This window comes from Furipterus horrens, unplaced genomic scaffold (assembly GCF_987537825.1).
Source record: "Furipterus horrens unplaced genomic scaffold, mFurHor1.1.pri manual_scaffold_9, whole genome shotgun sequence".
NCBI classification, from domain to species: domain Eukaryota; kingdom Metazoa; phylum Chordata; class Mammalia; order Chiroptera; family Furipteridae; genus Furipterus; species Furipterus horrens.
In genome coordinates this window covers 74,743,415-74,771,218 of record NW_028327179.1, presented here as the reverse complement: position 1 = coordinate 74,771,218, position 27,804 = coordinate 74,743,415, and the positions used below count along the sequence as shown (strand labels likewise).

The 27,804-nt window shown below is 38.5% G+C and overlaps 1 protein-coding gene across 10 annotated transcripts in view; it reads right to left on the bottom strand.

Moving 5' to 3' along the window:
- CADPS2 (calcium dependent secretion activator 2) overlaps nucleotides 1–27,804 on the bottom strand; it is a 689,394-nt gene that overhangs the window by 427,892 nt on the left and 233,698 nt on the right. For all 10 annotated transcript variants that reach the window (XM_090287420.1, XM_090287419.1, XM_090287416.1 and 7 more), the window contains exon 3: nucleotides 17,618–17,950. In XM_090287420.1, the coding sequence (XP_090143546.1) occupies nucleotides 17,618–17,950 (333 nt within the window). The remainder of the gene's footprint in view (nucleotides 1–17,617; nucleotides 17,951–27,804) is intronic.

Sequence of the window (27,804 nt, the reverse complement as noted above, 5' to 3'; positions counted from 1 at the left end):
AGGTAACAACATTTTCACTGATACATCTCCTAAGGCAAGGGAAATAAAGGAAAGAATAAACAAATGGGACTACATCAAACTAAAGAGTTTCTGCTCAGCAAAAGAAAACACCATCAAGATGAAAAGGAAACCAACCACATGGGAAAATATATTTGCCAATGATCCCTCAGACAAGGATTGATCTCCAAAATATACAAAGAACTTATATGACTCAACACCAAGAAGACAGACAACCCAATTAAAAAATGGGCAAAGAACTGGAACGAACACTTCTCCAAAGAGGACATACAGAGGGTCCATAGACATGAAAGAATGCTCAACATCACTAGCCATCAGAGATATGCAAATGAAAACCACAATGAGACACCACCTCATACCAGTCTGAATGGCCATCATCAACAAATCAACAAACAACAAGTGCTGGCAAGGATGTGGAGAAAAGGGAAACCTGGTGCACTGCTGGTGGGAATGCAGACTGGTGCAGCCTCTTTGAAAAACAGTATGGAATTTCCTCAAAAAACTAAAAATGGAACTGCCTTTTGAACCAACAATTCTATTGCTAGGCCTATATCCGAAGAATCCTGAAACACCCATCCAAAAGAGCCTATGCACCCCTATGTTCATAGCAGCACTATTTACAATAGCCAAGTGCTGGAAACAGCCTAAGTGCCCATCTGTAGATGAGTGGATCAAAAAACTGTGGTACATTTACACAATGGAGTACGACGTAGCAAAAAGAAAGAAGGAACTTCTACCATTTGCAACAACATAAATGGAACTAGAGAGAATCATGCTTAGTGAAATAAGCCAGGCAATGAAAGAAAAATACCTTATGCTATCATCTATTACAGGAGACTAATGAACAACACAAACAAATGAGCAAAATAGAACCAAAGGTATGTAAACAAGGCATAGATTAACAATGACAAGGGGGGAGGGAAGAGGGAGAGAAGGGGGAAAGAAGGGGAAGGTTCTAGTCAAAGAACATGTATAAATGACCCATATACACTGACAAATGGGTGGGGACTGACTGTGGAAGAAAGGGTGGGGAGGGTGCAGGGAAGCAACAGGAAAAATAAAAAGTGGGACAAATATAATAGAAAAACAAACAATTTTTAGTGGGGAAAAAATATATATAAAGAATGGAAATGCAATTTTAGTGAATATTAGAAGGACAAGGATTTTCCTTCACACTGTATATTTTTCTCCCTACCTGATCTCTCCAGGATTTGGCATCCTGAAGAAGTAAGTAATGAAAGACATAAGGTTCTTTGCATGACACTAATAAGACCAGTTGTTAATAGAGGTTTTGCTGACCAAGACTTAGACTGGAATGTCATGCCTAAAGGAGACATGCTTGGGCTCTGGTTGTTACCAAGAAGCCCTGAGGAACTAAGGCTGACTTTAGAAGGTCATAAAAGCCCACGAGAAATGAGTCCTGATACCTAGGTTGGATGTGAGGTCCATGGCAATCTTTCCAGGGAAGAAATGAAGGTTCTTTTCTGAAAGATGGCTAGAAGCGACCTTAAGGCACAATGGAAAACCTGAAGGACTTGGAAAAGACAGGTTTTTACAGGCAAGGTTGAATGGCAGGTATGTTTCTCAGCTTCTGTGCCCTGAAGGGCAGACTGAAGGTCACCCTAAATGTTCCTTGTGTAAGTTCCAGCAAAGCAGAGTTAAAGATCGTAAGTGATCATTTACTACTCTTGTTGTGTTCATGCAAATGAACAGGATAAGTTAAAAATGGACCTAATGCAGTCCATTTAATGACAAGGAGGATAATCTTAGAGAGAAAAAACGTGATTTAAAAAAAATAAAATCACAATGCTCAGTGGGAGACTATAAAGTAGTACAGCTAACCATCTTTAAAATTTCTTTTCATTTAAAGTTTCCTTTCATTTGTAAGTTAAACTATGTCTGTGCCATCATCAAAGATGCTTAATCTACAGGCAAGAAGAATGTCAAATGCCTTACAACTGGATGTCTTTCCAATAAGACAGTCTTACAGATTTAGAGACTTGTTTGTGGGATATGTTACATAAATTAACATGTGTTTTCTGTTTTCAAAAGGCATAAGCCTAGGATCTCATTACCTGAGTGATTGTCTGTACATATAGGCCTCACTTAATCCTGTCTGCAGCGCTGCCTCCTTAGATCAATGGTTTGGCTGAACTAAGTGGCTGGGTTGGTGAAGAATGGGGAGTCTGTGGGCTTCACCTTAAAATTGGCTTCTCTTTTCTATCCTAATGGCTTGGAAAGAAAGGACCCAGAGGTCTGAGAGAGGGGAAACCTAAAGTATTTCCCTCAGTCCAAGCTAAGTATAGTGGACAAAAGGATTCTAGACAGGTATGACGTGCCTGGCACACCTTCCTCCAAAGAAGTCTTTCTTTTTTCCCTAATGGGGGACATTGAAAAATTAAACCCTGCCTTTTGTCATCTAGTGGTTATGGATTGAATTATGCCTTTTAACCCTGTTGCCAATTCTGTTATCCCCAGAATACAACAAGGATGCCAGCCTGTTAAACCAAGCACGCTGTTGTCCAGGGACAGCCAACCGACCTGGAGTCGGCAAGATTTTTCCCCATGTGTGAAGGCCACCCTCCCCTCCACACCCCCACTCTTATTAGGGATTTCTGGACCCAAGGGTAGGTAGGACGACGACCATGTCCAGCTTGAAGCAGCGAGAGGAGCATGAGACCATCGCCCATTGTCCTCTATAGGATTATAAAGGGTCTCAAGTCTGAGAGGGCGAAATTGTTATTTTTTATTGTTATAAAAATTAATTAAAATAATAATAATAATATATGAAAGGGAGAAACTGGAGATCTTGTATGTGTGACCCATGGGCATGGACTGGGGGTGTGGGGGGGTTTCTGCGGGAGGAGGGTGCTAGGCAGAAGGGAGCAAAAGGGGATCAAAAGGAACTATTATGAAACAATATAATCAATAAAATATACCTAAAAAAAAAAATTCCAACAGAGAACTGGGTTTCCACACTATCAAATCACCTCTTCTTCCTGGGCACACAGCTCGAATGTTTCTCAGCCCCCCTACAGTTAGATGTGACCATGGCGTTCAGTTCTCAGATGAACTGTCATCAGGCTTCAAAGCCTCACTGTGTATCTGCATCAGAATAATATAGGAATAAGTCAGAAAAAGTCAAGAACCAGATGATTTCACTCATATGTGGAGGGGTAGTAAATGGTAAAGGGGGTCAAATATATGGTGATGGGAGGAGACTCGACTTAGGTTAGTGGGCACACAATGCAATATACAAATCATGTATCGGAGAACTGTACACTTGAAGTCAATATAATCTTATTAACCAATGTCACCCCACTACATTTAATGCAAAACTTCAATGGGCCACACTGTCATGGGCTCTTTCACTTAGTCTGAGGTGGGGCCCAGGCATCCAATGGTTTTTAAAGCTCCCAGGTCATGCTAATGTGCAGCCAGGGTAGAACACTAAAGAAATCCATGCAAACCATCCTATATCAAATTAAGATACTGCCATCGAGGTGTCCCATATACATACCCCACTAATACACTGATTAACTATACTATTATATTTTGTTTATATGTCTGTCTCCCAAATACATGCAAATGCCTTGAAGGAAAGAACCACCAAATCTTGTCATTTTTGTATTTTCTTTGCTTAGCTCAGTACCTAACATTTTTACAAGACATTCAATAAGCATTTTTGAATGAAAGAAATATATGTTATCGTCGGCAGCCGTCCGTCTCGAGAGACGATGGTGTAGCTTCTTAAGAGTCTATCTGCACCGCCGAGAATGGCTGTGCAGTCCGACTCGGGAGTGACATGGTAGTATCTGTCTCCTCCCGTGTTGAATCGACATCTTGCGATGACGCTGAAGCTACAGAGCCTGGGCAGGGTAATATGGAGGGTCTGCTGTTGCCCATGCAGCAGACCCCCCCCTCTCTTCGCAGCTGAAGGATCCAAGGGAAAGACGGAGTCAATACAGCTTGGGTTCAGGTGCGCCGCAGGAGTTGCCGGTGTTGACTACAACGTCAAACCGCCTTAGGGACTCTGGCTCCGGATTTTCTGTCGGGGTTTACTCCCTTAGCCTTTCCCCTGAAGAGGTATGCCGCAAGGCAGCGGGGGTTTTTTGGAGTCAGAGTTTTCCTTCTCAAGGAATATATATATCTTGATTTAATTTTAATAGACTATTTTAACAATAATTAACAATCATGGAAAAGATATAAGCACTCATCCTTGAAAGAGTATATTCAACCTTCTTTTTTATTAATAGTTGAAAACAGGTCATAAAATAAAAATACTTTTTCCATCTACTGTTTCTACTACAAAGATGCCCGATTGCTATAGATCTGTGTTCTCTTATCATTTATAAAAGGGGGAAAGTTGGGATAACACCCAAACTTCTATAGACTACATCTGGATAAAGAAGGAAAAATCTAAAAATAAATGCAAGGCATATCTGAAGGTAGCCTATACTTGTGATCTGGTGAGATATGAGAGAAGGCAAAAACAAACTAAACAGAACAGTTTAGAAGACATTTTATTTAGGAATATTCTCATGTAGTTCCTCTACACGTAGGCCAAAGGGGAAAAAACAGAATAATATATAGTCAAATAAAGCAACATTGATAAAAACCTTTAATTTGATTTGAGAGTATATTAAAATTGTAGTTGCAAAATTCTCATTTTTAGAGAGGATATTGATTCCTATTACTAATCAGATATCCCAATTCAGTTGAATGAAATCATATTCATCTAATTTATATAATGCACTTATTTTTAAAAAGTAGACATGTATATATATATATTATGATCATTCCAATGATTAATTCTAGAACTTCAAAATTCAGATATTACAAAATCTAATCATTCTTAAAGTCTTATGTCTCTCCTTGCTATATCCTAAAACACAAAAACTGCTACTTAATATCATTTACTTCAATATTTTCTTCAAGCATTCTGAGACTGAAAATTACACATGCATGAAAAATATACTTTGCTAATTATCATTTCCATAGCTTTATTTTCCTACTTTGAAAGTGATTTTTGTTATCATATGTAATTGTCTCTGTAGCAAATACTCTTTATTTCTTACTGAAAAGGGAAAACTTAAAGGTAATGTATTTTCAATCACATGCTAATAGCTAAGAAAAAAATATCACAATGGTGAAAGACAGATCCCACTTTCCTTGGAACAATCACATTTCTCCTTCTCTCACTTCTTTTCCACACCTCATGTTTCCTGGACTTCCAAGAAAAGTGAGAAACACAGCCACTGCCTGTATTTGGTGATTTCTTTAAAACTAAACCCCAAGTGCTTAACCTCCAAAGCTAAGATTTCTAGGGATAGGAAGTCATAAACTTGAAAACTACTGTTTAACCATTTGTAAGTCGTCCTACTTACCACGTAAAATACACAGTAGTTCAGTAGTATCACTTAATTCAGTTCTTTCAGAATATAAGACATTTGAGTGGGGTCATTTAGAGAAGAAGATTTCAGTTAACGTTGCTTTGACTCTTGGGTACATGTGGGTGAATCACTTTCTTCAGTTAATGCACTGAGATTATAAAAGATTAATGAAGATTCCTCTTGGAAAAAATGGTAAGAATTTAGATAGCTGTAAAAATCAGTTACTTAATCCTCCTACAATACAAAATGGAAGAACAGGAGAATTGCAGTAGATATAGCACCCTATATTCCACTATTCAGATTCTGTTCCCACTTTCAAAGTAGGAAAACGGATCTGTGGAAATGACAATTAGCAAGGTGTATTTTTGTGTGCATGTAATTTTAATTTATTAAGTTTTTTGGAGAGAGACAGAGAAAGAGAAATATTGATTTGTTGTTCCACTTATTTATTTGTGCATTCACTGGTTGAAGTTTGCATATGTCCTGACTGGGGATGGAACCTAGAACCCTGGAGTTTTGGGGGGACACTTTAACCAACTGAGCTACCCAGTAAAGCCTTTGTGTATACAGGTATCCCCCATATAACAGTACTTCTATAACACGGTTTCGCTGTAACATAGTTAGAGAATTGGGGAACCCCCCCCGTATAACATGGTACTTCCATAACACGATTAGAAAATTGGGGAAAACTCCCATATAATATGAAATTAGGGAAATCCCCGTACAATACTGATGTGATAAAAGCTTTTAAGAGCAAAAGATAACCCATTTAAAAATTTTCATTAGAGTGTGTATATCATATCAGTTTACTCAAAAAAGTATAAAGAAAGGCCTAGACTTAGTTGAACAATTAAGAGTCATGTTTCTTAAATGAAGATCCTTGCACTGCAAGGAGCACAAAGGTTAAGAGAACTTCAAAAGTACTTAGCACTGCACAATAGAATTTATAAAGATCTCTCCGCTAAAAGCAAGCAATCTAAAATAACAGATTTTTTTTTGCAAAAAGTAGAGCATAAAAATCAAGATAATGCTGAAGAAAGTTCAGAGGATGAGGATATCTTGTCAAAAAGAAAATGCATTTGGTTAATGAAGCTTGGTAGTGATGACAAAGAAAACATTATTTAATTCATATTAATATATAATACTTTTGATGAAAATTGCTTTAATAAAGATATTTATCTTAACTATAAAAATATAACAGTATGTTTTTTTTTAATTTTTGGAATTTATCCCCCCTTTTTGTACTAGTACTTTGTTTTGTATAACATGGATTTGCGTAACACGGCATTTGTTAGGAACCTAACAACCTTGTTATACGGGGGTTTCCTGTAATTTTAAATCTCAGAATGCTTGAAGAAATATTCAAGTAAAGGCTATTAACTGGCAGCTTTTATGTTTTAAGATATAGCAAGCAAAGAGAAGCGTAAGACCTTAAAAATAATTAGATTTTATAATACCTGATTTTTGAAATTGTAGAATTAATTATTGAAATGGCCAAAATTGTTATATATTTAGGGTTATATGTCTTTACAGTTTATATCACTCTTATTTACATCTGCTAATGTCATGTCAAACTACTGCTCCGTCAAACTACTGCTCCATCTCTTCCTTATACTCCACAAGTAGCAAAAACTTCCCCAAATGCCGTAGTGTTTCAGAACTTCATGCTCTTTATGTGCTTGTCCCTCTGCCCAGAGTACTTTAGCATCTTCTCATTCTGGTGAACTTCTTCATCTACAGATCACACAGTCTTCCCCAGTACTTCCTTCTCTTCAACCACAAGAAGGTAGAGCCAGGAACTTACCACACCACTGTAGCATTTATAACAGTGATATTTTTTTAAAAATAAATATCACTCAACACAGTCTTTGGCATGCAATTCCTAATTATCTATATTCCCTACATTATTATTGAGAAAGGGTTAACAATTAGTTGATTTGAACATACTACATTAGCTTCTGTCATATTTAAAAAAATCTTTAATAAACATTTAATTTCTGTTCAAGGAAAGGTAGTTGATTTATGACTAGTACCACTAAAGTACCAGCATTTTCATTACATAATATGTGAAATAAAAATTATTAATTATTAACTTACAGCTATAAAAAACAGCTTTAACATCAACTGATTATCTAAAAGTATAATTGTGTTTACTTAACTTCACTGCATTTCCTTAAAATTATTCTGAAATTAAGCTTTCCACAGACAGACTGTTCTTCCTTCACTCCTGTTACTTTACTGTACCTCTAATATTCTGATTCAAGTAAATTATGGCTAACAAGTTCAGATTCTTGTATTATGTGGCTCATTTTAGAATGCACACTTTGAGCTCTCTTCTATCTTTTGTTACCTAATATTTCGTTTTATGAATATGGACTAATGCTGACACATGATTCTCAAGTCAAAAAATTCAAAGTATGATGGGTAGCTTTAATAGCACAGTAGCTAATCTATGACATACTTGTTTTGTTCTTATTTTTAAAATATTTTTCTGGTAAAATGCAAATAATTTTTCTTTCAACTATCCCAGATTTCACAATTTAATTGTGATATCTCCTATATTAATGTTTTAGGAGTTTTTCCTTTATGCCTTAGTTTTGATAATGCGTAAGTTCTTGGCTCTGACCAGAAGTAGTATAAACCCCTACAGTTCTTCAGAAGACAACTTCCTGTTTTCCATTCTAGATGCTAATCCTACAGCTCTGGGACAACAGATACAATCACAGGAAGCTCCTGATGGCATCAGATGGCAGCCCTGCTCCCTTCTCATTCATGTCCCTTCCTTCTCAAGTCCCCATGCAGCCCCCAGTTGGCTGGCCAGTGCTATGCTGCACATCTTAGCAAAACAACTCTGTATCCTGAACTTCTGGCCTTAAAGCAAGCAACACAGGTTTGAGATTTCCTAAGGCAGCAGTTCTCAACCTGTGGATCGCGTCCCCTCTGGGGGTCGAACGACCCTTTCACAGGGGTTGCCTAAGACCATCGGAAAACACATATATAATTACATATTGTTTTTGTGATTAATCACTATGCTTTAGTTATGGTTGGGAGTCACCACAACATGAGGAACTGTATAAAAGGGTCGCGGCATCAGGAAGGTTGAGAGCCACTGTCCTAAGGGATCAATCTGGGCAAAAACATGGGACTCGATAAGGGTAAACAAATACAGATGAATGTCACAGTTAGCAAGAGTCTCAAAGCCTTTCCCAAGACACAGGTGAAGGGGAGGACATTTCATTGATATACACCTGGAGCCATGTGCCACCAGCTCAGCTTGCTTTATACGCTTCTCTCTGTTCCCCCAAGGCCTGCTCTGCTATCCTCTCTTCTCAGCTATTCCTTTCCTATTAAGGACAGGCTGTTTTCTGGGATTTTTATCATGTTTTCCATTTTGACCTCTATTAAGGGAAAAACAAAATCTCAACTCTTGATCCATTTTCATAATTTCATTCATTTTCTGAAATTGTTATTCCAAAGTAAAGCTCTTTATTTATAGCAGGTGTGTGTGTGTGTGTGTGTGTGTGTGTGTGTGTGTGTGTGATTTCTTTTGTTTTTAAGTCAATCAAAAATACAGTAATCCTCCAGATTTTTTTCTTAAATCTCAAAATGAAAGAATGAAATTGCCATTTCAACTTAGACATGTAAAGAGGTTAGTAGCTGTCACTCCCATTCTGAAAATAAAAAGCTAGACAAACTGAAAATCAATGACTTTTCTTTGACTTGTCAGAGAACTGAGCTTGCAAGGCAAAGCACTAACCCCCATATCTGGAGAAAGCAGCAAAACAAGAGGAACATCACTTTGCAGCAGAAGTCAGTGGAGGCCATAAAGAGTAGGGCCACTTACTTGACTAGTAACTTGGCCTAATTACTAGATGCTGAGTGCAGGGTGAGAATATCCTAGGGCTGCAATCATAAGGAGACCCCCACTTTAGTGGGATTCCCTTCCAGTAACCCCATAAAATTCCCATGGTGAGGATCTAAGAATGGTCCCCATGTGGATCTGGCAGGAAGAAGGAAGGAAAAGTCATTGTTAAATCTCCTAAATTCTCTTCCCTAATAAGGGGTACAGACTGAAAGCTTGTTCCCACTGGAGGAAGATAAAGAAGGCTGCCTTCTGCAGTCCTTTGCAGCCTTCCTGGGATTCTCTGGAAAAACAAAACAAAACAAACAAACAAACAAAAATTCTCAGAGTGAACAGAAGAAAAGACTTCAAGAAAATAGACTGGGGATTCTTTAACCAGGGACATGGGTGGAGAGGGATGTGATATTCTTAGACAAGGGGCAGAAACACTTGTAAAGGTTACAACCCCAAGATGTAAGCCCACTAAAAGAGAGGGGCATTAATTCAGGTAACAGAACACAACCTATTTCCCAACACCTTACCACAACACCAACGCAGCTCTAGTACAATAACAATGAATTACAGCTCAAAGAGATGCGAGACACAGACCCTCTCTGAGAAGAAATACCTAGGAAAACCCAAATTCAAGAGAAAAGACAAAGGAAGGATACTAGAAGAATCTGAAGCTTCTCATACCTGTGGCTACAACAAACATTAAACACAGCTCAACTCCCAGTTAGATTAACAAAAACCCTCACACTAAAGGCAAAAATATACTTCAGTTCTTGTTACTTGATCCAACATATCTGGATTTCAACAAAAAAACTACAAAGCATACCAAAAGGAAAAAAAAAAAAAAGAGCCTAGAGAGAAAAAGCAAACACGGAGACCAGATTTAGATATGACAGAGATGTTGTGGTTATCAAACAAGGAATTTAAGTAACTATTATTAATATGTTATAAGGGTTCAAACAGGAAAAGTTGAAAATATTCTGAAATGCAAAGATAAAAAACTCCAAGACAAACAAAACAGAACATCCAAGAACTATAAGACAGTATCAAAACTGTAATACTAGAAGGAGAAAACAGAATGAGACAGAAGGAATATTTGATCTAGTAATGTCTGAAAACTTTCAAAAATTAATGACAGACACCAACCCAAAGATCCAGGAAGCTCAGAACACATGAAGCAAGAGAAAATATTGAAGGAAACTGGAAGAAAAAACACCTTACCTGTAGAGAATCAAGAAGCGCTATATCAGATACCTCATCAGAAACCATGCAAGCAAGAGGAGAGTAGAGTGAAATCTTTATAGAGTGTTGAAAGAGAAAAGAGCTAACTGAAAATTCTATATTCAATGAAATCATGCTCAAAACATGAAGGGGAAACAAAGACTTTCTCAGACAAACAAAAACTGAGGGAATTTATCACCAGTAGCCCTGCCATCCAAAAAATGTTAAATGAAGTTTTTCAGAGATAAAGAAAAATTATACATGCAGGAGGCCTAACATATGGTGATAGAAGATGGTCTGCCTTTTGGTGGTGGACACACAGTGCAATATACAGATTTTGTATCACAGAAATGTACACTTGAAACCAATATGATCCTATTAACCAATATCACACCCAATAAACTGAATAAAAAAAAATGAGAGAGGTCAGAAACTTAATCTACATAAAGAAAAAAATGGAGTATCAGAGAGAAAATTAATTAAGGTAAAATATAATATTTTATTTTCTTTAAATGATCTAAAGCAGTGGTTCTCAACCTTCCTAATGCCGTGACCCTTTCATACAGTTCCTTATGTTGTGGTGACCCCCAACCATTACTAAAGCATAGTGATTAATCACAAAAACAATATGTAATTATATATGTGTTTTCCAATGGCGACCTCTGTGAAAGGGTCGTTCAACCCCCAAAGGGGTCATGACCCACAGGTTGAGAACCGCTGAAAAGGTTTATAGCACATAACACTGGGTAACACAATTTTCATTGAGTTAGATACGACACTTGTTTTTGACTAACTTTTCACATCCAAGTCCAAAAATGACCCCAGTTTTTCTCTATCACATCAACTTTTTAAGGTACAGGATACCCTCCTTTTGGGCCAAAAATCATACAAAATGTACATACAAAGGAAAATAAAGAAAAAAATTACCTGATATATTATTTAGAGCTATTTTATTAATATGAAAGCTACATATTGTTACTTTAAGTCAAATTGTGCACATATAATAAAGTTCTGCTACCAAACATACATAGTAAGGTAAAAATTTACGCTTATAGCTTTTCCTGTGGACAATCTTCGTCTGATGCTCCAACAATACTCAGCCATCATATGTACATCCCATCTACCCTGGTACCTTGCCTCCATGACAGTCAAATCTTGATGGAATCATTCACTTTGCTCATCACTGACTGCACCAAGGTTTTCTGGGAAGTCAGCAAGATGGCTATGCAGAAAATGCACCTTGATGCTCATGTTGCAACCAAGTATTGTGAAGCTCTCCAAGAGTTTCTGGACAATTCTGGTGTAATTCTGTGCTTGTGTATTTCCAATAAAATCCTTGACAAAGGTTTTGAATGATAACGAAGCATTCTTTTGGAGTTCTGACATTGTTCCGATGAAATGTTCATGTTTAATGAGCGGCCGAATCTGTGGACCATCAAACACACTGGCCTTTATCTTTTCAATTGACAGGCTAGGAAATGCCAAAATGAGATACTTGAAATTCTCTTTCAGCTGCCAAAGCTTTAATAAATTGCTTCATGAGACCCAGTTTTATGTGCAGAGGAGGGAATATAATGTTCTTTCTGTCAACAAGTGGCTCCTTCCTGTAGAATGTTTGGATCACTACGTTTGAAGTCAGATCTTGGAGGCCAATTCGACTCCACCCATTGCCTCTCATGAGCTCTGTTGTCCCACATACACAGAAAACAGGGATACTTGGTTTATCCGCATTGCTGACCAAGATGGAAGCAGACCATTTTAAGGTCAACACAGATGATCCAATTGTGCTTGTGATATTACAACAGATCAATGACTCTCTTTATGTCTTCATATTCTTCACGAAAACAAACTGAATGGCCATTTGGGACTGCACCACATAAATTGCCATAGTGGAAAAGGACACACTTCAAGCTCCACTTTGAGCTATCCATAACCGGTCACCATTCAGTTGCATTCTAGATTGGAATTCCCAATTCCTCCATTAAACAGGTGTGTGATGGCAATACACAAAGCCACTGTCACTTCCAAAGTACTGCAGAAATGCACTTTCTCTTGATTAAAAGTAGGATGCCTTTGCTCCTTGTTCAAGCAACTTTTTCTCATGCAGTCTTGATGCTAGGAGTTCTGAAGCCTTTTTGGGTAGTCCCAAATCTCATGACAAATCATTCAACTCAGGCTGATCAAATCTCTTATGAACTGAGTCATCTTCAATTTCAAAATCTTTATCGTTGCTATCACTTAGTTCTTCATCATACTCCTGTTTTTCGAAAGAGGTAGTTCAATGAAAACTGGCACTGGGATTTCAGCTGAATGAGGCACTGGGCTGATGGTAGACTAGGATACTCTATTTTCCATTTATTTTTCTTGTTATACCATGACATTTTGACTATATAAAAGTAACAGTCACTTGAATGATCTCTGGGCTCTTGCCAAACCATAGGTATATCAAATGGCAATTTATCATGTGTTCCCTTTGTCCACATCTGTAAACTTTTGCATTCTGCTTGCACACCTTGTGAGGGGCCCAAGACTTATCTTGATCACCAAGTTTTACTTTAAAATATGCAAAATAGGCTTGCCTGACACATGAGCTGATGTTTGTCCTTTGGGAATGGTGAAACCACCACAGATATAACAAAATGAATCAGGGTTGTTTAGGCACTTATGATGAGAAATAGCAAAGGCAGACATGATCTGAAGGAAAGAAAATAAGTACGTATGTAAATAAAAAAAAATAAATTCTGCTAACTCCTTGTATACAGACAAGAACTCGGACTACACTTCAGAATGTGATTCACTATATAGAGCAGCACACAACCTCTCACCACATTGGTCTCATGTGTAAGTGAATAGCCTAGACAAGTATGATCCTGTCACTGGTCTCCAAGGTCATCCCCCAACCCTCCCCACTTGAGGGAGGTTTTCTCTCAGCCAACAGGAGAGCACTAGTGGTTCCCTAACCCAGGTTCGATCCAGCCTAGAATAATTGCATTAAGATAAGCTGTACAACTTCCAGTCAAGATGGAGGCATAGACAGACACGCTGTGTCTTCCTCTGCAACAAAGAAAGAATATAACTACCTCAAAACTAGAAACAACCAGAAGTTCCAGAAAATCAAACTGCATCGAAGTCCAGCAAACAAAGATATAAAGAAGAAATACTCATCCAGACAGGTAGGAGGGGCAGAGCCAGGGTGGAGAAGACATGGTGTGGTGGAGGCAGCAGCAGCAGCAGCAGGCTAGGAGAAAGTGCAGTCACATGTTTTAAGAGGTCAGGAGAGACACATGGGGAGCATTCCCAGCTCCTCACCAGACCTCGCAGCCCACTGTCCCAGAACCGGGGAATATCAAACCTCATTGCTTCTGACTGTGAAGACTGGTGGGGGTTGGGGTGGAGGTGGAAACTGCCCATCTCAGCAGAGTCCAATTGTTTAGAGTGTCCCCACAGTCCTGGGATGTCTGTGGACCCACTCACTCTGGGAATGACTGTCAGGGCAGCAGTTGGAGAGGCACTGGTCTAGTGCAGAGGTGGGAGAGGTACCTGGAAGGGAGGCGAGTACTGGGCAGGCAGCATTGTTCCCTCTTGGACCCCTCCCCCACATATAGTGCTACAACGTGGTGAAACAGGTCGCCCTGTACTAACGAATCCCTGAGGCTCTGCCCCTTACAACGTAACATGAGTGACAGCTCTACCTGGGATGAGGAGGCAAACAAACACAGGAGCCTGTCAAGATGAGGGGACAGAGAAGTATGGCCGAAAAGAGGAAACAGATCAAGGTTCCAGTGAAAGAACTAATTGACGAGGAGATAGACAACCTAACAGATGCAGAATTCAAAACAGTGGTGATAAAGATGCTCACAGGCTTGACAGATATGCTTGAGTACAGCAAACGCATAAGAGAAGTGAAGGCTATGCTAAGTGAAATGAAGAAAAATCCACACAAAACCAGTAGTGAAGGGAAGGAAACTGGGGTTCAGATCAATGATTTGGAACACAAGGAAGAAAAAACAGTCAATCAGTACAGAATGAGGAAGCAAGAATTGAAAAAAGTGAGGAAAACTTCTCAAATTTTGCAAAGGAGATGGACATACAGGTCTGGGAAGCACTGAAGGTCCCGGGCGAGCTGGACCCAGAGGGGACCACACCAGGACACATCATGACTGAGATGCCAAAGGTGAAAGATAAAGAAGAGAGAGGCAGAGAGTTGCCTACAGAGTGGTGCCTATAGGACTATTAGCTCATTTCTCAGGGGACACTTTGCAGGCAGGAAGGGACTGGCAAACAGTATTCAATATGATGAAAAGCTACTACAACCAAGATTACTCTATCCAGCAAAGCTATCATTTGGAATGGAAGGGCAGATGAAGTGCTTCCCAGACAAGGTGAAGCTAAAGGAGTTCATCATCACCAAGCCATTATTACATGAAATGTCAAAAGGACTTAAGAAAAAGAAGATCAAAACTATGAACACTAAAATGAACAACTATCAACAACTGAATCTAAAAAATAAAAACAAAATCCAACTAAGCAAACCAGAATAGGAACAAAATCATAGGTATGGGGATCATTTGGAGGGTTATCAGCTGGGAGAGGTAATCCAGGTAAGTCACTGGGAGAAATGGAAAAATGGTGCAGGGACTCAGAAGCCTAATGGGTTGGTACAAAATAGACAGGGGGAAGTTAAGAATAACATAGGAAAGGGTGAAGCCAAAGAACTTATATGCACAACACATGGACATGAACTAAGTGGTGTAGGATTGCTGGAGGGAAGGGGGGTACTGGGCAGAGGGGAGCAAAGGGGGAAAAATTGGAACTACGGTAACAACATAACCAATAAAATATACTTAAAAAAAAGATAAGCTGTACAGAAAAACTTGACATGGAAGAAGAAAACTACCTCTAGTTTTGAAATCAGCATGCCTATTTAAGTCTAAAACAGCTGAAAAATCGAACTCAACAGGAATTATGTCAAAAATTGTCCCCCTGTGTAATCAATGAAATGAATGACAAAAATGTTACAAGAGAAGGAAGGAAGGAGTCAGGAATTCTCTATATGAAACAGCTGCATTATACTTAAAGCCTTATCATATTATTTGAAGGTAGACTTATATTATTTAAAAATGTATATTGTACATTTAAAAATGTGTATTACCAACCACTAAATATGTTTTTAAAAACCAAGTATAAGTAATACATCAAAACAGGAATCATAAAATGGAATCATAAAATGTTCAATTACTGAAATTAGAGAAGGTAGAAAAAGAGGGAGGGGAGACAAAGAACAAATTCAGGGAAGTGACAATGCAAAGACTGCAACTTAATCCAGGTAAGTCACTTCAAATATGAGTAGTTGAAACAAACCCATTAAAAGATAGAGATTGTCAGGCTGGATTAAAAAAAAAGATGCAATTATATGCAGTCTACAAGAAACTCACTTTAAAAATAAGGAATCACACAGGTTAAGAGTAAATAGACGGAGAATGACACCCCATGTAAATCCTAATCAAAAGAACGCTGGAGTAGCTATCTTAGTTTAAGATAGTCTTCAGGAAAAAAAATGAGGGACTTTATATAATGATAAAGAAATTAATTCTGCAAAATGACATATTCTAAATGTGTACAAACTTAACAATCAAAATATATAAGGTATATACTAATAGAACTAAATAATAATAATAAATATGTTGTGAATTAGAAGTATGTTCCAAGTCATAGAAGACATAAAAATCAGGGAATCCACACCCTTGCTTTAGAAGTGATGTTAAAAAACAAGAAATTAATTTGAAGACATTTTGAGTTAATAAACAAACTATAGGTCCACAGATATTATATTTATGACCCATTAACATTCATTGTAAACTCTCATGCATCGACTCATTTTCTATTAGCTCTATTAGACTATTTGCTCCATTAGACTTTGGCATATGGAGAACAAATATTGTATTTTGCTCAGCTTGATTTCCCCAACATCTGGCAATGTTTTTGAATTGAGTACATACCCAATAAATATCTACTGAATTTTACTACTAAATTATGTTCATCAATATTTAACTGTACAAGTGCACTATTATTTTATTGAAAAGAAAAAGTCCCAGCTGCATTTATCTTTTAAAACAGGAGAGTTTGGTTTTATAGTCATCCTCCACTGTTATCAAACCACCACCAGGTATAATAACACAGTTAAAAACAATTACTGTGAATACACAAATTGTTCACAGGGTTAAGGTGCCATATTGCTTTACTATTAATTAACTTTGCTAATTTGTTCATTTTAAGTGATCCACAAATTAGTAATTCAAAGTAAATGATATGGATAGAATGCCAAATTAAGAGAAGTAGATCTGTAAGAGTATTAAAAATAAATGTAAATGTATGTACAGTTTAGAAATGTAACTCTTAATGAACTGATGAACTTTTAAATACCAGAATTTTATAAATTTAAATTGTATATTAGGGCATACTTAAATAATTTATACCTCTAAAATGAGCAAACAAAATGCAAATATGGAAGGAATACATTATTAAACAAATCATAGGGTCCAAAGATGAAAGACTCCGTGGAACAAATATGATTATTTTATTCAGCTTTTTCATATGTATGATTTAAATAAGAACAGAAAAGAAAATATATTATTCAATGTCATGTCTTTAAATTATGCAGTATAGCATTTATCTTCAATTCATTTCTATCTGGCTGGGTTAAAGATAAATATCTGAAACTTCAGTTATTTCCATAAAATTCAGAAGACCAGCATCATATATTTATGTAAGATTATTTTGCACTGAGGAATAACTGTTTATTATAAGTTGCCAAGCATCTTCAGGTAATAATTTCCATTTTACTAGTTGGACATGCCCCATATATACCCAACAGGCACAAATCTGATGTCCTAAAATAGGGCACATGGGAATAATTATTTACTGGATAAAATGTACTGATATTCTTCTCCCTTTATCAAATAATTTTCAAAGTTTCTTTAAAATATCACTATTTGATTTATTGAAATTCAATTTCACTCAACTTTTCAACCAAAGTGATTATGGAAAGTAAAGTACATTTCCATAGGCTTATACACACTTGATGTTCATTCTGAGTCAGGCAGGGGAATAGTAAATAATACGGACCACTTACCTGACATGCATTATAAAGGAGTTGGTGTTCTAGTTTTTTAACACCCAGAATCTGCTGAAACATTTCATAGAGCTGTTCCTTGCTCAGAATAAGTTCAGACACAGCACTTAGGGTCATTCTATTTGGCTGTTTACACAAGTCCTCTTCGCCCCTGTAAATGGCATCATATTTGGCTATCCAGGAGCTCAGTACTGTCTCTTTGCTTAAGCCATCAATTTCTGGCAAACTCCGCACACGTTTTTCTATGTTCTTTTTAAACACCTCTCTGAAGTCATTAGCAGAACATCCGCCACTCTGAACCATTCTGGCCACTCGATCACTCTTCAAAAAAACCTGGGGAAAAGAAAAAAGAACAAAAACCCATTTATAACTAAGCAGGGACACTAATACCACTTGCTTTTAGCAATCTAGCCAGAGTTGTAACACCAAACATCCTACAGTTATTGAAGTATTTTGTAATATATCATAACTAATGACCTCATGGGAGCCCCATATCTTATCTCTAAAATGTTGAAATATTTAGACGAGTGCTGAGGACCTGTAAAATGATCCGACTTGAACTACACACCACCCCCCACCTGAAGGTCAGAGACATCTCTGATAGCTGAATCCTTTAATAGTTCATTAGAAAGTTATTGGAAATATGAACCCAAATCCCTAATCTGTACTTGGGAGTTCTGGCTAGTTCTTCAGCAGAGATAAAGTCCTCTATTATTTGAGTGAGGATCTAAAGGCCAATAGGGTGATAAGTCCAGTATCTAAGTCAGACCCATCATGTATACCTGTCAGTCACAACTGATTCACACCTGGGGGGTTAGGGTATACCTGCCACCATCCCTGATTTCACCAGTCCTCCAACTTCTCACACATTTCTCATAGGTAGGAAGAATGGATGATAGAAAAGTAAAGTCTCTAAGAAACTTGTAGGCATCCACTAATACCAAGTAAAATATAAAATACAAACAATGACAACCACAAAGAGATGCTTGTAAAATGGGCAGGGGGAGATGGGTAGTAAGTAATAAGGTCATATTATGTAAGAGACATCAAATCTTTCACTAATGTCAGTCATGATTCATCAAACATCTATTCCATCATCAATATTCCTAAGTATACTCTGCTTTTATTCCTGCTTTTTCTTCCTATAATAAAAAAAATAAAATTCTTCTAGAAGAGTCTGCAGGACTACATGTATTTCATGTAGCCTCCATAAGTTATATTTGTTATTAAATTTTTGCAACAAAAATTCATGTCAACTTTTACCCTAAGAACATACTCATAATATGGACGTACTCCCAAGTTATGACCCTGCTTCTTGGATCATGGTTCCAACATGTTTGTTTGCATGTGGGCAAGCAGCACACATGTTCTGTGCAAAGTGTCCTCTCTCATCCCACAGACTGGCATATTCAGTTACCTGATGGCAAGCCTTTTCCCCACCACTTTATACCTCTCCTTTCACACAAATTGTTCTGGTTTCCTATCTTTGCTCAACAGAGCATCCTTGATGCTCAAAAATTTTGGTTGACTAATGTACTGAACCAAGGAAACATGTATAACATATACTTGCAATACTTCTTCTGTCTCTTTAGCAGCTGTGGGTCATTTACTTACTATAGGAAAGATGGTCTTATATTCTAATTTTGTAAGCCAAAACTAATTAATTTAGTGACAGGTATAAGAATAGTACTTTTAATATATCTAGATCAAGGCACATGAAATTAAGATTTTTAACAATATATTTTGTCCGAGAATGCCATTAACTACTTCAGAACACAGAGTGTCCATCTCCTTTCTCATTTCCATCTACCTGCACTATTTGCATTGGGCACTAGAATTCAAGATAAATGATGTATAGTTTTCCTAATTTCTGTGATAGCTGCATGTTAGTTAGGAACATAAGAAAGCTCAAGCAGTCAGCCAGAGTGAATGGTGCCAGTTGTCAATCTATTGCTTTTCAGCACTACCTTCCCATTGCCCTGCTTATGCTAGCTAGGACAATTATAGAGGGTGTTGGAGGGACATTGGAGGAAGAAGGATTCTTCTATCTGGTTCTCTCTTACCTAAGGCTCATGGCACCACCCGTGGGCAGCTTCTCTCCAGATCCCTGATGGTGGCTTCACACTGCACCACCCTCACTGGCAGATTCCCAGTGAGTTCTTCAGGGACATCCCTCCAGCCCCCTAGAACAGATTTCCATAAAGTTCACTTTCTTAACTTCTCTGCTATCCAGTACAACAAACCACATCTTCCCAATGAGGTCTGGATTTCAGCCTTGAAGATGGGCAGAATGTACCCTCTTTCAGATTTGTTCCTTCCTTGGCTGCTGCGCTCCCTGTATCTGCTACTGCTATAGCCTTTAGTTTTCCTTACCCATTGTAGCCAATCCCTCACTGTTTATATTACATTTTCCTTGTTCAATTACTATGTGGCTTCTAGCTCCAGATTGCACCATGGTACAGAAACACTGAAACACTACACGTAATATTATCTCTACAGGAAAATATTTGAAGGAGAAACAAACAACTTTTGAAAATGTGTAATTGTGTATAAAGCTGGAATGGCAAGATAATTTGAAAGTGCAATATAAATACCTTAAGATTAGCTTCAGAAAAACTTAATTACTTGATATTTAATGTTCTAAGGTGGCTGGCATTTCATTTTATTCCAACTTTTTCTGCCTAACATGGTCAATACTAAATTCCAATAACTAATAAAACCACATTTTTGAAGAAAGGACACCAATGAACTTAAGTATTTGGATTCTTCGTTTCCCCTGTAAAAACCATACCTAAAGACATACAAACTTAGTCCAATTACTTGGTATTTAATTGACATTTACAAGGTGTTAATAATGTGCCAAGCATTTTGCTAAGTGTTGGGGACACAAAGATAAATGATCCTATGACCCTGCTCTCAAACAGCTCATACTTCCTAAAAGAGACAATAAAATAAAATAAAATAAAAATGCAATCCAGTAAGGGCAGTAATAAAAACCTATGAAAAGGGAGGAAAAAAGTTATTAATTCTGTTGAGGAAGGTAGAGGCTGCACAGGGTTGAGATAAAATTTGATTGGACCTATGGATTGAGTGAGAAATGAGGGGAGAATAAAATAAATTTCAGGAAGATAAAAGAACAGGAGTAAACAAGCATAGGGGTATTCCACAGCATGGCCTTTTAAGGGAAGTAAAAATTTCCTATTGTAGGAGCCTTAAATATAAGGGTGAAAGCAGACCAAGAGAGATCAGACAGTAAAATGCAGTGTGTGCTATGCAAGGAATCAGAGCTCACTCTGGTGATTGGGAGACAATGATGTGGGCAACCAGGTACTGAAATGTTGAGACCCATGATTTAGACAAATAACTGGCGGTAGCATCAAAGATAGAGGACAAATGGCCAGAGCAAAGACTGGGATATCAGTTATCAGAGGAGTATAGCAGGCCAGCAGAAAATAAGGACCTAATCTATGGCAAAGGTCATGGGCTAGAGAGAGACATAGAAGCAAGAGAACATTCTGAGATCCTGGTGATTTACAGAATGCAATACGTCAAGGAAAAAAATATGATTCACAGTTTCTGTACTGGGGTACATGGATTCCACTAACCAAAAATAAAGGACTAAATAATACAGGTAGAACAATATATTTGTGTCTGTTTGTCTGATGTTTGTATATGATGGTGGGTCATGGATAATTCGATTTTGGTGGAAGTCAGCTTTGAAGACAAAATACAGTATAAATAAAAGGAGTCACAAACAAAACTCTATGAAATACCTCCATTTAAATGCTTGACAGAAGAACTGGATCCTGGGGAGGCCAATGGTGTCAGAATATCAGAAGGAAAAATATGACATATTAGCAATTAAGAAGAGAGAGAATCTTGAGAGAGAGATAGAATACCAAGTATGACAACAGAAATCAGCTAAAGTAACAAGAGAAGTAACTGGTCTTTGTCACAACTAGGTCACCTTTGGCGGAGAAGATTTAGTGGAGTGTTGAAGAATAAGAGCCAATTGTCAGGAGAAAGAAGAGGACAAGTGGAAATAAAATTAAGACAAAAATATGCCCTTTTAAAAAGCTTGAATGAGGTGAGACTTCCGCTGAAGATGGAAGCCTAGGTAAACACGGCTCACCTCCTCACACAACCACATCAAAATTATAACTAAACTATAGAACAACCATCATTCATAACTGTCAGAAATCAAGATGAATAGAAGTCCTACAACTACAGAATGAAAGAAGAAACCACACGGAGCCTAGTAGGAGAAATAGAGACCCAGAATGAGCTAGTTCCACACCCACATGTAGCAGATAAAAATTGAGACAGATACCTGAGGAGCAAGGGGTTGCAGCCCCGCACGTGGCCCCCAAGCCCAGTGTTGCAGTGTCAGAAAGATAAATCTCCACAACTTCTGGCTGTAAAAACCAGCAGGGATTGAATCTGTGGAAGACTGAAACTTCTGGAGTCCCAGACAGTTTCTCTTAAAGGGTCCAGGCACAGACTTACTCAGACTCACCCCATCTGAGTTCCAGCATGGGGACAGCAGACTGGAAGACAACAGAAACATACAAAAAAGAACTAATTGTCTGGCATCAGGGAGAGAGTTAGGGGGGCAGCTTTCTTCCAGACAGAAGTGCTGACAAGGGCCATTGTTCCTTTTATGAGCCCTCCTCCAACAAGGCCACAGAGCCAGCTCGAAAGCTACATATGTAAGACTCTATCAACCAAATCACACTGTTTTCTCCACCCTGATGATTCCCTGGGGCCCACCCAAGCTGTTTCAAGTGGCTTTTCCATTGGAATGGTTTGTCTTGGCCCATGCTTCAGATTTTCCTAAATTCTCTCTAACAAGCAGCATCTAGCTACAGTGAGCCCCATACCTCTCACTAGGTTGCCCAAGCCTGGCACTAGAAGCAGCTGGCCTTGGTTCATAGCATGGCCTCCGTTGGTCACCTCCAAGCCCAGCACAGGTAGCAGCCATTTGCAGATTGCTTTGTAGCTTATGCTGTATGACCCCGGACACAGGGAGTGGCTGACTTTGGACATGTTAACAGCAATCAGCACTCAAGGCTCAACTACAACAGAAGGGTATACACAGCCCACCTGATGGGTACACCTTGAGTACCCAGCTTGGGTGATTGAGGAGGTGGTGCCACTAGACCCTACAGAACACCTACTACATTAGGCCACATACCAAGCCTGGGAAACATATCAGCTCTACCTAATATAAAGAAACAAACACAGAGAGGCTGACAAAATAATGAGACAAAGAAACATGACCCAAATTAAAGAACAGAACAAATCTGCAGAAAAAGAACTAAACAAAATGGAGACAAGCGATACACCAGACGCAGAATTCAAAACACTGGTTATAAGGATGTTCAAGGAACTTACTGAGAACCTCAATAGCATAAAAATGGTCCAGTCAGAAGTGAAGGATACACTAATTGAAATAAATTTACAGGACATAAATGCTGAGTGAAGTCAAGAATCAAATCAGTGATTCTGAATATAAGGAAACAAAAAACAACTCATCAGAACAGCAAGAAGAAAGAAATCCAGAAAAATGAGGTAGTGGAAGAAGCCTCTGAGACAACTTCAAGTATACCAACATTTGCATCATAGGGGTGTCAGAAGGAGAAGAGAGAGAAAGATATTGGAAACCATTTTTAAAAAATGACAGAAAAATTTCCTAACTTGGTGAAGGAAATAGATATACAAGTCCACGAAGTGCAGAGAGTCCCAAACAAGGAGAACCCAAAGAGGCCCACACCAAGACATATAATTAAAATTTCAAAGGTTAAATACAAAGAGAGAATCATAAAGAGTGCAAGAGAAAAGCAATTCGTTACCTACAAGGGAGCTCCCATAAGACCTTCAGCTGATTGCTCAAAGAACTTCTGCAGGCTAGAAAGGATTGGCAAGAAATTTTCAAAGTGATGAAAAGCAAGGACCTACAACCAAGATTACTCTACCCAGCTAAGTTATCATTTAGAATTGAAGGACAGATAAAGAACTTTTTAGACTAGAAAAACCTAAAGGAGTTCATCACCACCAAACCAGTATTATATGAAATGTTGAAGGGAGAAAAAAAATATGAACAATAGAATGGCAATACATATCTACAAAAAATTAAATATAAATCACAAAAACAGAACAGAAACAGAATAATAAATACAAAGAACATTTTGATGGTTGTCAGGTAGGAGAGAGGTTCAGGGAGATGGGGGAGAAAGGTGAAGGGATTAAGAAGTACAAATGGGTAATTACAGAATAGTCACATACAGCATAGGGAATAGAGGAGCCAAACAACATAAATGCAAGACCCATGGACAATATTGTGGGGATTGCCTGAGGGATTGGGGGGGGGGTGCTGGGTGAAGGAGGGCAAAGGGAGAAAAATTGAGACAACTGTAATAACATAAATAATATATATATATTTTTTTAAGCTTGAATAAAAAAATTAAGTGAGAGAAGGCAAGAGCTGGACTGGAAAATTACACATAGGCAATAGGGAAGACTAGTCAGCAAAAAGAGGCAGTTTATGGTATAGATGACAGAAAATAATGATTTTATGTCACATCTGAGACTAGTTCGTTAGAAGTCTGTGGTGTGTTCTCTCTCTCATTACTTGCCCTGAAGAAAGAAAACTTCCATGAGGCCAAAAACCCAGTCAACTGAGGTTTGCCAGGTATGATGAGTGGGCTAAAAAGCAAATTCTTCAGTCCCAAATGATCTATGAGATGACTGCAGTGTCAACTCACAGTCTGATTAAAAGCTCTTGATGAGAAACCTTAAGCAGAAACATTCGGCTAAGCCATGTCCAGATTTCTAATCCTAAGAAACTGTAAGGTAACATATATTTGTTTTACACTGCAAATTTTGGGATAAGTTGTTACACAGAAATCGATAATACGTTCTAAATCCACATGGCTTACTCTCTTACTTTGCTTGGGTCTCAGCACCACTACCGTGTGATCCACCAACCCTTTCTAGTTGACTTGAGCTTCAGACCTGGATCTCCAACACTGACCAATAGCTCTCTCCTTACATGTCCCACTGGCACATAAACTAAATAGTTCTCAAATGGAATTCATGATTTGTCCAATTATTTTTTCCTGCCTCCTGCCTGTCTGGACACCATGCTCGAACACATCCATCACCTCCATTTTATTGTCCCCAATAGACAACTTGTCACCCAATCCTGCTGATTCTACCCACTCATATCCCTCTCAGGTTCCCACAAGAGTTCTTCATGCCCCTGACTGTGACTCAATTGCCTAATAGCAACGGCCTCTTACTTGCCCTATTGTCTCAGAAATTTCCTGGCAGCCACCCCACTGTGACCATCAGTTTTCTCAACATATTATCTTCACTGGTATCAAACTAATATTTCTTTTACAAACAAAACATGGTCATTTAAAAAACTTTTCAAAGTAATTTTTCCGGTGTTATATACATGATGAGCTTACTCTCACTAGAAATCAAATATCTTATTCCTGTATCCTTTCCCAACAACAGTTATAAAAATAAAGGCAGGTAAAGTGTAGCCACAGGCAGAGACTAGTCCTAGAGCTGGTCTCCAGGCTGGGGGTGCACAAACACCAACTTTCTGCTCTGGGCCCCAGGATTTCTGTGAAATTCTATCCAGAGTACACATAATATAGCACTATCTTGTTGTTGAAGCTGCCATGGGAGCTCAGTATTTCAACAAACCCACTGATGAGAAAATAGTCTGCCTTTCAAGAGCTCTTCACACATTATCTCCTTTTGTTCTCACAGTCACCCTCTGCCTTCTCCATTTTCATTCTCTTTTACAGATTAAATGGTTTAGGTTGAGAAGTTAAGTGACTGGCCCAAGATCATAAAATTATTTGAAGAGTAAAGAGGAATCCTTCTCTATGGAATCCAAAAGGAACATTCCTGTACTTATTCTTTTCTCCCACTCCCTCATCCCACCATACCTCACTCCCATCTGGGTTCACCCCTGGCAGCCCTCAAGTTCTGGTAGGTGATGGCCAATACTTTTGGAATTACCAATCAAGGACCTTCTTGTGAAAATGCCACCAAATTTACCACTAATTCAGATGGGGGTCAGGAACATAATATCACAAAACTATAGGAAGGAAGGCAGCCGTCCGTCTCGAGAGACGATGGTGTAGCTTCTTAAGAGTCTATCTGCACCGCCGAGAATGGCTGTGCAGTCCGACTCGGGAGTGACACGGTATCTGTCTCCTCCTGTGTTGAATCAACATCTTGTGATGACGCTGGAGTGTCCTCTCCAGTGGAGCTGAAGCTACAGAGCCTGGGCAGGGTGATATGGAGGGTCTGCTGTTGCCCATGCAGCAGACCCCCCCTCTCTTCGCAGCTGAAGGATCCAAGGGAAAGACGGAGTCAATACAGCTTGGCTTCAGGTGCGCCGCAGGAGTTGCCGGTGTTGACTACAACGTCGAACCGCCTTAGGGACTCCGGATTTTCTGTCGGGGTTTACTCCCTTAGCCTTTCCCCTGAAGAGGTATGCCGCAAGGCAGCGGAGGTTTTTTGGAATCAGAGTTTTCCTTCTCTGATGTGCCCTGACTGGAAGATCGAACCAGCGACACTTAGCTCGCAGGCCGATGCTCAATCCACTGAGCCAAACCAGCCAGGGTTCACAAAACTATAACATACTATGTATGGTATGGTTCTCCACATTTCAGTGAGTTTTAACTTGCACATGGGTCTTTAATCTGAACAGCATCAACTGTCAGCCTTTTGATTCATCAGCTCAGCTCATACATCAAAGAAGTCACTAAATATCTTAAAATTGTGGTGAACTCATGGCAAAATTGAAATGTCATGACTATAACAAGAAACTGTATATGCAAAGGATAATTCTGCTCAGTTGTCCAAATAAGAGTTCAAAATACTTATCCACAGAACCACTTATTGTTCATGCATTGCTTCTTTGATTCAAAAGGATTGCATAATGCCAGGAAGAACACTACCTGCTTGCCAAAGCATTGTAGTTATCTATGAGCTGCTTCCTGGGAAGGCTGCCAGCATGTGCTCAGCCAGAAAGACAGTGAGAAAGTACAAGAGCTCCACTCAAGAGATGCATTTTTCTCTTTAATAATGCCAAATTAAGATATTTTAATAATTCCCATAATTTATGCTATCCATGAAGAAACAATAATAGATTTTTAAACTATTTTTCAGGTGTTTTCAATTCATAAAGCTTTGCAATAGTGATGATTTTAATCTCACTAAACATCAAATAATTTCTAGTTTTCCAGTATAAACACCAATATTTCTTATCAGACCAGTTTGCATGGCCAAAGCCAGACAATATATTCCCTGTTGGCATTGTATTGTGCCCATCTCTTCATTCACCCAAGTCTCCCCCGACCTACCTATCCATTCTTCTCTTCCTTTGCTTCTGAAAAAATATTTTCTGTTCTGATAAATGGGAACACTTATTTAGCCCTCAACACTCTCCACAAGTTTCCACCCCCATACCTCATCCATTTGTTCCATAAATATTTATCAAAACATACTATGTATTAGGCACCGAGCTCAGTGCTGTGAATTTACTAGTGATGAAAATGAAATGAGTTTGATGCCCTCACAGAGCATATAGTGGAGGAAACAATGACATACACAAATGATTGTGGCTTGATGAATACTACTGAGAATTTTTGGAGCCATGAATATTTGTAACAAGCTTTTGAAACAAGTTGAGGAGGTTATAAAAGGCTTCCCTAAGGAGGTAAGTGGAGATTTGAAGACCAAGAGGAATTAGTACGGAAATGCAGGGACACTCAAGGAGTGCAGGAACACAGCTTGTCTCTCTGTGGGTTTGAAAAAAGCACCTTGGGCTGCAGTGATGACACCAGGAATACTGTGGTATGAGAAGGGGATAGAGAGAAGGAACAAGCTTTTGGTAAGCCCTGGGAAGATATCTTGCTCTTTATTCTGGGGCTTTACATATATTAACCCTACATCATATAAACTAGGTGTTATTACCTATTTTAAAGGTAAAAAACAGAAGCAGGTTGAAGTGAAGACAAATAACTTGATATCACATAAAAAATCTGAGTCTTGCTGGATCTAGAGCCCCTTTCTTCATCACCATGAAATCAAATCTGGTGATTCATCAACTTAGGGCTCAATAAACTGAGCTAGAGAGGGAAAGGCATGGATGGACTAAA